The 14,011-nt window shown below is 38.2% G+C and overlaps 1 protein-coding gene across 5 annotated transcripts in view; it reads right to left on the reverse strand.

The window, feature by feature from the left end:
- GTF2E2 (general transcription factor IIE subunit 2) overlaps positions 1 to 14,011 on the reverse strand; it is an 80,316-nt gene that overhangs the window by 63,439 nt on the left and 2,866 nt on the right. For all 5 annotated transcript variants that reach the window (XM_045455986.1, XM_045455997.1, XM_045455966.1 and 2 more), the window contains one exon: positions 7,638 to 7,807. In XM_045455986.1, the coding sequence (XP_045311942.1) occupies positions 7,638 to 7,803 (166 nt within the window). In that variant the 5' untranslated portion in view covers positions 7,804 to 7,807. The remainder of the gene's footprint in view (positions 1 to 7,637; positions 7,808 to 14,011) is intronic.

Here is a 14,011-nt window from a genome sequence, read left to right on the forward strand (position 1 = left end):
CTTTGCTACCACCCATGAGCAAACCTAAGCATGCTCTTAACCACTACAACTGCCCTTAACCAGAAATATCACTCCTAGAAATCTACCCTGAGAAATTAGTTCAAAAGAAACAAGCTCAAGATACAAAGATATTTGTAATAGGATTACTCAACGTAACACCACCACCAACAAAATGGAAATAATAGCCTTTACATATGACACATCAACCTAGATTAAAAAGCTACTGAAAATTAAGGCAAAATAGAAAATATCTGATATATGAAGTGAAAAAATATATATCTTCTCATTTAGAGAGCCCTCTTGGTTTGAAATCCCTTTTATACAAAATTTTTTTTTTCTAACATTAGAAATACACACAAATAATGTAACCAACTTTCAAAGGACTTGTGAAACCTGGTATACTCAATACTTGGGTAAGTAGGAGCTGTTCTGAGCACTGTTAAAATCACATTTTCATAAATAGTAAACTCTGGAGTCCTTAACATGGATGGAAAGCATGAAGATCCTTTAATTACTAAATTTCTTGATAACAGACACTTAACTTTTCCCTACCTTATGCTGTAATTTATTTAGCCATTCAACAAACATGTATTTGACAAACATGTATTGAGTGTTTTTCTGTGTGAAAGATTAGGTTACAATGGCAAACAATCATGCAATTGCAATGACACACAATAGCTTTGCCAGAAATAGTGAGTGCTATGGGAATCAAAGGCTAAGCACCAAATTCAAATAGGAAAGTAGAGATAATAGGACTTTTAACCTGCAACCTAAAAGAGGAATAGGATTTACTCAGAAGAGGGAAGGAGCTAAGAAAGAATATTCCACAAAGAGGATACAATATGGGTAAAGGTCAAGAGGCAAGAGAGTAAAGCATGTTAAAAGAGCTACATACAGGCCAATATCACTAAGAGAGAGTACAAGGAAAACAATGATTATGGGTATGAAAGGTAACGGGAGACTAGATCAGGTAAGGCATGGAGATGGCAGGAAAAGATAACCTTCACCTGAAAAGCAATGATGATCAGCCTTAAACAGAGACTGATGTTATCAGACGATTAGAAAAATCACTGACTTCTGTACAGAGAGTGGACAATAAAGAAGTTAAGCCAGGAAACCTTGTAAGCACCTAATCAAGCAATCCACTCATAGTGACCCCAACTAGGGTGGTATGACAGTCTTCACTGTGTATACTCAGTACTTCCTGCTCTCCTCTGAGCCCTTGAACACCCTATGGCTGGTACAGCCCTGTGACTAGCTCTAGACAATGAGCTGTGAGAGAAAGTGATGTCTCACCTCCAGGCCAGAGGATTTTAACTGCCAAGCAAGATCTTCCAGAGTTCTTTCTCCCTCTGGCACTGAAATCAGTAACACTGGAAATATCAGCTACTCTACCAGCCTGGGTTCTTGAGTGACCGTAAGGAGGTAAGACCCCTGCCAACACATGTTAAACACGTGGTATGAAAGAGAAACAAACCTTTGTTGTTTTTAAGCCACTGAGATTTTGGCTAAAAAGAAAGAAAAAGAAAACAACAACAAACCAAAAGCCCAAAATTATGTCACTGTGACCAAGTTCCAAACCTTGTGCTTAATACATAATCTAACTGCAGTTTCAAACTCCCTCAGAAATGTAGTCTTAAATCATCAGTCAGGAATTTTTCCATTAACACCAATAAGTATGCCAACATGGACCCTCTCCACCAAAGGAATATGAGGTTATCTGCATAAGACTCCTAGCTTTTCCTCCCTAGAAAGCAGCCTGGCCTAAAACAATCCTTTTCTTTTGCTAATAACTTTCTTGCCTCCACCTTCCTTCTATAAGAACTGTCCATTTGCTACAACTCCTCGGAATGCCTTGCTCAACAGGATGCTACCTGAATCATAAATCATGTAATAAAGCCAATTAGATATTCAAATTTACATGAATTTTTGTTATTTAGCAGGAGCAAAGTCATTCTTAAGCAGATCAAAGAGACTAGGTCTATGAGTGGGTTTGTGCTAATGTTTATTTTTAAGTTTATTTGACAGAGAGCACATGAATGCAATCAGGGGAGGGGCAGAGAGGGAGAGAGGGAGAGAGGGAGAGGGAGAGAGGAAGAGGGAGAGAGGAAGAGGGAGAGAGGAAGAGGGAGAGAGGAAGAGGGAGAGAGGAAGAGGGAGAGAGGAAGAGAGAGGGAGAGAGGAAGAGAGAGGGAGAGAGGAAGAGAGAGGGAGAGAGGAAGAGAGAGGGAGAGAGGAAGAGAGAGGGAGAGAGGAAGAGAGAGGGAGAGAGGAAGAGAGAGGGAGAGAGGAAGAGAGAGGGAGAGAGGAAGAGAGAGGGAGAGAGGAAGAGAGAGGGAGAGAGAGGGAGAGGGAGAGAGAGGGAGGGGGGAGAGAGAGGGAGAGAGGGAGAGAGGGAGAGAGGGAGAGAGGGAGAGAGGGAGAGAGAGAGGGAGAGAGAGGGAGAGAGAGAGAGAGAGAGAGAGAGAGAGAGAGAGAGAATGAATTCCAAGTAGGTTCAGCGCTCAATCCCATGAACCGTGAAATCATGACCTGCGCCAAAATCAAGAGTGTCGACTGAGGTACCCAGGCGCCCATGCTAATGTTTAATAAAACAGTGTACTGTGAATTAATTCAATGTACATTTCATTGGAATGAGACATAAACTTCATGTATGTTCTAATAACAGCCCTGCTCGATAAAAAGATTACCTCTGCTTTAACATCAGTTAGTAAAACAGCTTGAAAAACATCTAACAAAATGACATCCATGAAGATTACTTACTACATTTTATAAGTAGGTAAATAATTAGTTGTGAATTAAGCTGGACTGACCTTGTTTAAAAGGTAACAGTCTAAGACTAAACTAAACCCAAAATAAGCAGGAAAAAAAAATGGTGAAATAGAAATAAAATAAAAAACAGAAAAACACAAGAGAAAAATCAATTAAATCAAAAGTTGATTTTTTTGAAAAGATCAACAAAATAAAACATAAATTCCTAAAATCAGAAATGAAAGAGGGAAAGGCTGCCTGGGTAGCTCGGTTGGTTGAGCAGCTAACTCTTGATTCCAGCTGGGGTCATGATCCCAGGGTCCTGGGATCAAGCCCTGCTTTGGGCTCCTCACTCAGTGTGGAGCTGCTGGGGACTGACTCTCACTCTCTCCCTCTCTCCCCCCGCTCCCCACCCCCCCCCCCCCGCCCCCCCATCCTCTCTACCCCACTCTCACACTCTAAGAAAAAAAAAAAACAATGAAAGACAGGAGGGATATCACTAATGACCTTACAAAAGTCAAAGGCTTGCAAGGAAATACTTTTGAAAAATTTTAGACAATGTAGATAATGAAATGGACAAACTCCTAAAAAGATGCAAGGCACCAAAATTAACTCAAGAAGGTAACAGATAATCTCAATAGATCTATAAGAAGAATGTCTATGAGAGCTTCTCACAAAGGAAAGCTCAGGCCCAAATGCCTTTGCTAGTGAATTCTATCCAACATTTAAAGGGAAAATTATATCAAACCTTCACAAACTCTTCCAGAAACAGTGGAAAAGAGAACACTTCACCAATCATTTTATGAGGCCACAAATACCCTCACAGGCATCCAAGAAAACTACAGACTATACCCTCATGAATATAAACATAAAACTCCAGTACAAAATATTAGCTATCTGAATTCCACAACAAATAAAAAAGATTATATACATCATGACCAATAGGATTTATGTATATATATATATATATATAGACACATATATATACATATATATAGTCAAGTTAACTAACATACAGCGTATACAGGGTACTCTTGGCTTCGGGAGTAGATTCCCATGATTCACTGCTTACATACAATACCCAGTGCTCATCCCAACAAGTGCCCTCCTCAATGCCCTCCACCCATTTTCCCCTCCCCCGTCCCCCATCAGCCTTCAACTTGTTCTCTGTATTTAAGAGACTCTTATGGTTTGCCTCCTTCTGTTTGTAACTATTTTCCCCCTTCCCTTCCCCCATGGTTTTAAGTTTCTCAAATTCCACATGAGTGAAAACATGATTATCTGTCTTCTCTGACTGACTTACTTCACTTAGCATAATACCCTCCAGTTCTATCCACATTGTTGCAAATGGCAAGATTTTATTCTTTTTCTTTGCCAAGTAGTATTCTGTTGTGTATATACGCCACATCTTCTTTATCCATTCATCAGTTGACAGACATTTGTGCTCTTTCCATAATTTGGCTATTGTTGGCAGCACTGCTATAATATTGGGGTACATGAGTCCCTATGAATCAGCACTCCTGTATCCTCTGGACAATTCCTAGTAGTACTATTGCTGGGTTGTAGGGTAACTCTATTTTTAATTTTTTGAGGAACCCCCACACTGCTTTCCAGAGTGGCTGTACCAGTTTGCATTCCTACCAACAGTAGGATTTTTTCTAAGAATGCCAGGTTGGTTTAACATCTGAAAATCAATTAATGTAATATTAATAAAGAAAAGCATGATCTTCTTAGCAGATGTAGAAAAAGCACTTGATAACATACAAAACTCATTTAAGATCAAAAACTCTCAACAAACTGGGGCACCTGGGTGGCTCAGTCAGTTGAGCATCCAACTCTTGGTTTCAGCTCAGGTCATGATCTCACGGTTCATGAGATCGAGCCCTGCATCAGGCTCTGGGCTGACAGTGTGCAGTCTGGCTGGGATTCTCTCTCTGCCCCTCCCCCATTCATGCTATCTCTGTCTCTCAAATAAACAAACTTAAAAAATAATAATAATAAAATAAAAAAAAAAAAACTCTCAACAAGCTAGAAGTAGAGGGAAACTTCAACCTGATAATGGGCATCTACAAAATCCAGGCAGCTAAGATCATACATAATGATGGAAGATTGAATGCATTTCCCCTAAGATCAGGAACAAGGCAAAGCTGTTCACTCTCACTACCTGTATTCAACATCCTATTAGCCAGCTCAGAGGGGGTGAGAGGAAAGGAGGGAGGGGGAGAGAAACGACGGAGGGACGGAGAGAGGAAAAGAGGAAAGAAGGAAGAAAAGGCATTCACATTGGAAAGGACAAATAAATCTGTCCTTATTTACAGATGACATAATCTTTCAAGTAAAAAAACCTATGGAATTCACACAAAAAAACTATAAATAATGAACAAGTTCAGCAAGGTTGCAGAAGATCAAAGTGCAAAAATCTACTGTACTTCTATTTACTAGGAATGAACAATCTAAAAAATCAAATTAACAATTTCACTCACAGTAATATCAAAAAGAATAAAATACTTAGGAATAAATTTAACAAAATACATGTAAGACTTATACATTAAAAGCTACAGGGGTGCCTGGGTGGCTCAGTCGGTTAAGTATCTGACTTCGGCTTAGGTCATGATCTCACGGTTCGTGAGTTTGAGGCCCACATTAGGATCTGTGCTGACAGTCCAGAGGCTGGAGCCTGCTTAGGATTCTGTGTGTGTGTCTGTCTGTCTGTCTCTCTCTCTCTCTCTCTCTCTCTCTCTGCCCCTCCCCCACTTGCACTCTGTCGCTCTCTCAAAAATAAACATGAAAAAAAATGAAAAAAAAAAAAACTTACAAAACATAGCCAGAAGACATAAAAAACCTATATTGATGAAAAGATATCCATGTTCATTGACTGGAAGACTTAATATTGTTAAGATACCAATTCTCCCCAAATTGACTTACAGATTCAATACAATCCCTATAAAAATCACAACTGGCTCTTTTACAGATAGGAATGGACAAGGTGTTCTTAAATTTTATTTGAATGCAAAGAATCCAGGAAAAAACAAAACAATCTTGGAAAAAGAAGAACAAAAGTGAAGACTTCCACTTTCCCTATTCTGATGCTACAGCAATCAAGAGAGTATGGAATTAAGGATAGACATAGAATCAATGGAACCAAACTGAGATTCTAGAAATAAATTCATTCATAGTCAACCGATAATCAACAAGCAGGCCAATGCAAATCAGTGGGAAAAGACAGTCTTTTCAAGAAATGGCGTGGGGACAACTGAATAACCACACACAAAAAGATGAAGTTAGACCCTTATGTTAAACCATACACAAAAAAATCAACTCAAACATATCACAGACCTAAATATAAGAGCTAAAACTATAAAACTCTTACAAGAAAACATAAGAGTAAATTTTCACGACCTTGGGTTAGGCAAAGATTTCCTACATATGACACCAAGAATGCAAGTGATACTGGATCAAGAAACTGTACTCAGAATCTATAAGGAACTCTTACAAATCAATAGGAAGAAAACAATGAAAAATGGGCAAAAAAATATGAATAGACATTTGTCCCAAGATGACCCATGAAGAGGCCAAAAAGCAAATGAAATGACACTCAACATCATTAGTCATTAGGGAACTGCATATTAAAACCACAATGATACCATTTTACAACCACTAGAATGGCTATAATAAAAAAGACAAGAAATAAGTCTTAACAAGAATAAAAAAAATAGAACCCTCATGCATTGATGGTTAAGAATGGAAAATGGTACAGCCATTTTAGTAACTTCTTAAAAAGTTAAAGCATAAAATTACCACATGACTCAGAAGTTCTGCTCTTAGGTCCTCTATCCAAGAGAAAAAAACGAAACCAAAAACAAGTCCACACAAAAGCTTGTACATCAACATTCATAGCAGAACTATTCATAATAGCCAATAAATGGAAATAATCCAAATGTCCATTAACTCATGAATGGATAAACAAACCGTAGTATACCCATACAGTGGATTACTCTTCAGCAATAAAACAGAATGAAGTACTGATACATGCTACAGATAGATGAATCCTGGACAAAATATCAGCAAATTGAATGCCACAACAAATAAAAAAGATTATACACCAACCAAGAAGGATTTATTCCAAGAATGCAAGGCTGATTTTATCTGAAAAATCAATAAATATAATATGCCATGTTAATAGCATAAACAAAAAGAACATGATCATCTCAATAAATGCTAAGTAGAAGAAGCCACCCACTACAGGCCACTTATTGTACAATTCCATTTATGTGAAACATCCAGGAAAAGCAAATATATAGAGAAATAAAGCTATTGGTTATCTGGGGCTAGGGTGGGAACAAGAAGAGAATGGGCACAAAGCATCTTTTCGGGGTGATGGAAATGTTCTAAAATTGAATTATATCAATAGTTGCACAATTCTCTAAATTTACTAAAAATATTTGAATTGTACATTTAAAATGAGTGAACTATATGGTATATAAACTTCAACAAAGTTATTCTCTGAAAAGATAATAACCTAAATTCTAACTACAACACAAGATGATTAATATCTTAAAAGCAATATACTCTCTTATCACTGTATAATGTTGAACTAAAAAATGAACTTGTTGGGGTGCCTGAGTGGCTCAGTCAGTTAAGTGTCCAACTCTTGATTTCAACCCAGGTCATGATCTCATGGTTCATGCTTGGGATTCTCTCTCTGTCTCTCTCTCTCTCTCTCTGCCTCATTGTTCCCAGCAAGCAAGTGCATGCACACACTCCCTCAAAAAAAACAAAAACAAAAACAAAAACAAAAAAACTTTATAAAAAATGAACTTGCCATGATTAAATAAATGGTTTCCTGAAAAATAAAAACAGTCCTAAACAGTCAATTTTTTACTGACCAGAATTTTGTTTAGAGCCTGATGATCCTCCATGTTCTAGCTTTGCTTTCTTCTTCTTTGATGATGATGATGATGACTCAGAAGATACTGAACGTTTTTCTACTACAGGAGTGGAAAGAGCTCGTTTTTTGAACAGCTCTCGTTCTCTCAACAGGCTTGGATCCATATTTCTGCAAAGATAAAAGTAAATATCTTCAATACAGATTCTAATCACTCAAACCTATAGGCCAAATCCATAGGTCCCAAGAAGAATTACTTCCAAACAAAATTACCTTCTATTATAAGTTCTCCAGCACTTGTTTTAATTCACTTAGTGATTCACTTAACAATCTTCAGTTAGTGCCAGGCACTGTGCTAGGCACTAATAAAGAGAAATAGAATTAGTCTCTAAAGCTCTAGGAACTGCACTGTCCCATATGATACCCACTGGTCACATGTGCCTATGGAACACATGAAATGGGGCTAGAGTTGAAACGCACACACTAGATCTAAAAGATTTAGCACAAAAGAACTTTTAAAACTACTGTTGAGATTTTTTTTTTTAAGTTCATTTTTTTGAGAGAGAGAGAGAGAGAGAGAGCGAGCACGCAGGGGAAGGGCATAGAGATAGGGAGAGAGAGAATCTGCGCTGACGGCACAGAGCCTGACACAGGGCTCCATCTCATGAACCGTGAGATCAGGACCTGAGCTGATATCAAGAGTTGGACACTTAGCCTACTATGCCGAGACACCTCATGAGGAGATATTTCATCACATGTTGATGTGATAATATTTTGGATATCCTAGGTTAAAAAAAATATTAAAACTAATTTCCCCCAACCATATGATCATCTCAATAAATGCAGAAAAAGCATTTGACAAAATACAAAATCTGTTCAGGATAAAAACTCTCAACGAAGTGGGTTTAGAGGGAACATATCTCAACATAACATAATAAAGATCAAAATGAAAAACTCAAAGCTCACATCATACTCCATGGTAAAAAAAGTGAGAGCTTTTTCTCCAAGATCAGGAATAAGACAAGGATGTCCACTCTCACCAGTTTTATTCAATATAGCAGTGGAAGTTCTAGATACAGCAAACAGACAAGAAAAATAAAAAGCATCCAAACTTGTAATGAAAATGTGAAACTGTCATTATTTCCAGAAGACATGATACTATATACAGAAAACCCTAAAGACTCCACCAAAAAATTAGTAAGTGAATTCAGTATAGTTGCAGGATACAAAATTAATGTACAGAAATCTGTTCTGTTCTGTTCCTATACACTAATAACAAAGTAGGAGAAAGAGAAATTAAGAAAACAATCCCATTTACAATTGCACCAAAAAGAATTAAATACTCAGGAATAAATTTAACCAAGGAGATCAAAGACCTACATACACTCTGAAAACTAAAGGACACTGATGAAAGAAACTAAAGGTGAAACAAATAGATATTCCATGCTCATGGATTAGAAGAACATCATTAAAATGTCCTTACTACCCAAAGCAATTTTCAGATTCAATGCAATCCCAATCAAAATACCAATAGCATTTTTCATAAAACTAGAATAAGATAATCCTAAAATTTGTATGAAACCACAAAAAACCCTGAATAGCCAAAAGAATCTTGAAAAAGAAGCACAAAAAACTGGAGGTATCATGATCCCAGGTATCAGTATATACTACAAAGCTACAGTAATCAAACAGTATGGTGCTGACCCAAAAAGAGATACATAGATCAACAGAACAGAAGAGAGAGGCCAAAAATAAACCGACCCTTACTGGTCAATGAATTCATGACAAAGGAAGCAAGAACATACAATGGGAAAAAGAATCTTCAACAAATGGTGCTGGGAAAACTAGACACCTACAGGCAAAAAAGAAACTGAACCACTTTCTTACACCATACACAAAAATAAACTAAAATGGATTAAAGACCAAATGTGAGACCTGAAACCTTAAAACTCCTAAAAGAAAAATACAGACAGTAATCTGCTGGACACTGGCCTTAGCAACACTTTTCTAGATGTGTCGCCTCAGGGAAGGGAAACAAAAGCCAAAATAAACTATTGGGACTTCATCAAAACAAAAAGCTTGTGCACAGCAAAGGAAACCATCAACAAAACAAAAAGATAACCTGCTGAATGGGAGAAGATAATTGCAAATGATATATCTGATAAGGGGTTAATATCCAAAATACAGAAGTTATATCTCACACACACACACACACACACACACACCAAAAAAAACCCCACAAACAATTCAATTAAAAATGCGTAGAGGACCTGAATAGACATTTTTCAAAGATGACATACAAATGGCCAGCAGACACATGAAGAGATACTTAATATTACTAATCATCAAGGAAATACAAATCAAAACCACAATAAGATATCTCCTCACACCAGTCAGAATGGCTGTTATAAAAAAGAAATAACATGTGCAGACAAAGGATGTGGAGAAAAAGCAACCCTCATGCACTACCAATGGGAATGCAAACTGGTACAGCCACTGTGGAAAACAGTATAGAGGTTCCAAAAAATTAAAAATAGATATACTATATGATCCAATAATTTCCCTGGTATTTACCCAAAGAAAACAAAAGCACTATCAAAGAGATAAATGCAGCCCTGTTTATGGCAGCATTCTTTACAATCGCCAAGATATGGAAGCAACCCAACTGTATTAACAGATAAATGGACAAAGAAAATAAATGTGGCGTGTGTAATGTGTAGACACATATATATGTATACATACGTGTGTAATGTGTAGACACATATATATATGTGTGTACACACACATACTCACACAATGGACTAGGAGCCACAAAAAGAATGAGATCTTGCCCTCTGAGACAAGGGTGGACCTAGAGGGTATTATACTAAGCAAAATAAATGTGGCGTGTGTAATGTGTAGACACATATATATGTATACATACGTGTGTATGTATACATACACATATATGTGTGTACACACACATACTCACACAATGGACTAGGAGCCACAAAAAGAATGAGATCTTGCCCTCTGAGACAAGGGTGGACCTAGAGGGTATTATACTAAGCAAAATAAGCAGAGAGGTAAATACTATATGATTTCATTTACACATGTCATCTAAAAAACAAATGAACAGACAGACTCTTAAATACAGAGAACAAGCTGGTGGTTGCCAGAGGAGAGGTTGGTAGGGGGATGGGCAAAATAGGTAAAGGGTATTAAAAAGTATAAACTTAAAAATAAATAAAAATAAAAAGTATAAACTTCCAGTTATTTTTTTTCAAACTTCCAGTTATAAAATAAATATGTCGTGGAGATGAAAAGTACAGCATTAGGGAATATACTCAATAATAATGCAATAATGTTGCATGGTGACAAACAGTGGCTGTACCTATCACAGAGAGCATTTAGTAACGTATGTAACTGTTGAATCAACATGTTGTACACCTAGGGGTGCCCAGGTGGTTCAGTCAATCGTCCGACTCTTGATTTCGCCTCAGGTCATGATCTCACGGTTTTCACGGGTTTGAGCCCCCCACATCAGGCTCTGTGCTGGCAACACGGAGCCTGCTTGGGACAGAGAATCTCTGTCTTCCCCTTTCCCACTTGTGTTCTCTCTCAAATAATAAAATAAAAACTTAAAAAAAAAATGCTGTATACCTAAAACTAATATAACATTGTATGTCAATTATACTTCAATAAAGACAAATTAAAACTGATTTTTTTTTAATTAAAACATTTTACAGGCCACCTGGGTGGCTCAGTTGGTTAAGTGTCCAACTCTTGGTTTCAGCTCAAGTTGTGATGTTGGTGAGTTCAAGCTTGCATCCAGCTTTGCACTGACCACGTGGAGTCTGCTTGGGATTCTCTCCCTCTCTCTCTGCCCCTCCCCTGCACACATAGGCACACTCTCTCCCTCTCTAACTAAATAAACATGTTTTAAAAACAAATTTTTAAACTACATGTGTGGCTCATGTTTGTAGCTCTCATTGTATTTCTATTGGACAACACTGCTCTAGAAACATCAGACTACTCGGCAGAAGTTAGGAAGCAGATATAGGTTCATTGGGGGAAAAATCATCAGAATTACTTATAAATGAAAAGATGTCTTTTAAAACTGGTGAATTCTTGGGGCGCCTGGGTGGCTCAATGGGTTGAACATCAGACTCTTGATTTCGGCTTAGGTCATGATCCCAGAGTTGTGGGATCAACCTGAGTCAGGCCCCGGGCTGACCGAGGAACCTGCTTAAAATTCTTTCTCGGGGCGCCTGGGTGGCGCAGTCAGTTAAGCGTCCGACTTCAGCCAGGTCACGATCTCGCGGTCGGTGAGTTCGAGCCCCGCGTCAGGCTCTGGGCTGATGGCTCAGAGCCTGGAGCCTGTTTCCGATTCTGTGTCTCCCTCTCTCTCTGCCCCTCTCCCGTTCATGCTCTGTCTCTCTCTGTCCCAAAAATAAATAAACGTTGAAAAAAAAAATTAAAAAAAAAAAAAAAATTCTTTCTCTCTCTCTCTTTCTCTCCCCCCCTCCCCGCCCCCTCTGCCCCACTCCTCTGCTCCCTCTCACTCTCTCAAAAAACAAAACAAACCAAAAATTTGTTTAATTAAAAAAAGGGGCACTGAGTGGCTCAGTCGATTAAGCATCTGACTTGATTTCAGCTAAAATCATGATCTCACAGTTCATGAGTTCAATCCCCACATCAGGCTCTGTGGTGATAGCACAGAGCCTGCTTGGGATTCTCTGTCTCCCTCTCTCTTTTCCACACCCCACACTAGCTCTCATATAAACATTAAAAAAATAGTACTAATAAAAAATAAATTTAAAAAATTAAATTAAAAAAGACCTGGTGAACTCTATGTCATTGTGTGATAAGAAGGCTTGATTACAATTTGTTAGAAATATCTACAGAAAATTCCTGATTTAGAGGGAGGTGGCACTAGATCTCCTTTTGTTTTTTTCCCCAGTTCTAAAACTTCAGAGTCCTAAGCAACTTTAGTACAGCCAGGGAAGCCACAGATCATTCAACAAGTTTTTGGGTTTTTTTAATGTTTATTTTTGAGAGACAGCATGAGCAGGGGAGAGAGAGGGAGACACAGAACTGGAAGCAGGCTCCAGCTGTCAGCACAGAGCCCGACACAGGACTCAAACCCACAAACCTTGAGATCATGACTGAGCTGAAACCAAGAGTGGGCCGCTTAACTAACTGAACCACCCAGGTGCCCCACAAGTATTTTAAAATGTTCCTCTCTTCAGACACCTGGGTGGCTCAGTCAGCTAAGCAGCCCACTCTTGGGTTTCAGCTCAGGTCATGATCTCACCATTCATGGGTTTGAGCCTCAAGTCAGGATCTGTGGAGCCTGTTTGGGAGTCCCTCTCTCCCTGCCCTTCCCCTACTCTTGGTCTGTCTCTCAAAATAAATAAATAAACTTAAAAAAAAAATTTTAGGGGCACCTGGGTGGCTCAGTCGGCTAAGTGGCCAACTCTGGCTCAGATCATGATCTCATGGCTCCTAAGTTCGAGCCCAGCATGGGGTTCTCTGCTATCACTGCAAAGCCCTCTTCAGATCCTCTGTCACCCACTCTCTCTGCCCCTCCCCAGCTCGTGCTCGCCCTCTCTCAAAAATAAATATTAAAAAAATAATAAAAAGAATTAAAAAATAAAAATCTCAATCTGTCAAAAATTTTTTTTTTAAATAAATAAAAAATAAAATGTTCTTCTCTTATTTTACAATCCAGTAACTGCACTACTCGGTACTTACCCAAAGAATAGGAAAACTCTAATTTGAAAAGATATATCATCCCTATGTTTATTGCAGCATTATTTACAATAGTCAAATTATGGAACCAGCCCAAGTGTCCATTAGTAGATGAATGGATAAAGAAGATGAGGCACACATTATATTTATATATATATATATATATATATATATACACACACATGTATGTACACAATGGAATATTATTCAGCCATAAAAAATAATGAAATCTTGCCATTTGCAACAACACAGATGGATCTAGAGAGTATAATGCTAAGTAAAACAAGCCAGCCAAAGAAAGACAAATACCATATGATTTCACTCACGTGTGGAATTTAAGAAACAAAACAAAGGGAAAAAAACAAAAAGACAACCCAAAAAAGAGTCTTAACTATAGAGAACAAATTGATGGTTACCAGAGGGGAGGTGGGCAGGGGATAGGGAAAATAGAGAAGGGAATTAACAGTATACTTATCTTTTTTTGTTTGTTTGTTTCTTTATTTTGAGAGACCGTGCAAGCGAGAGCAGGGGAGGGGCAGAGAGGGAGAGAATCCCAAGCAGGCTTTGCATGCTGTCAGCACGGAGCTCCATGAGAGTCTCAAAACCCCCAAACCGTGAGATCATGACCTGAGCCAAAATCAA

This window comes from Leopardus geoffroyi, chromosome B1 (assembly GCF_018350155.1).
Source record: "Leopardus geoffroyi isolate Oge1 chromosome B1, O.geoffroyi_Oge1_pat1.0, whole genome shotgun sequence".
NCBI lineage: Eukaryota > Metazoa > Chordata > Mammalia > Carnivora > Felidae > Leopardus > Leopardus geoffroyi.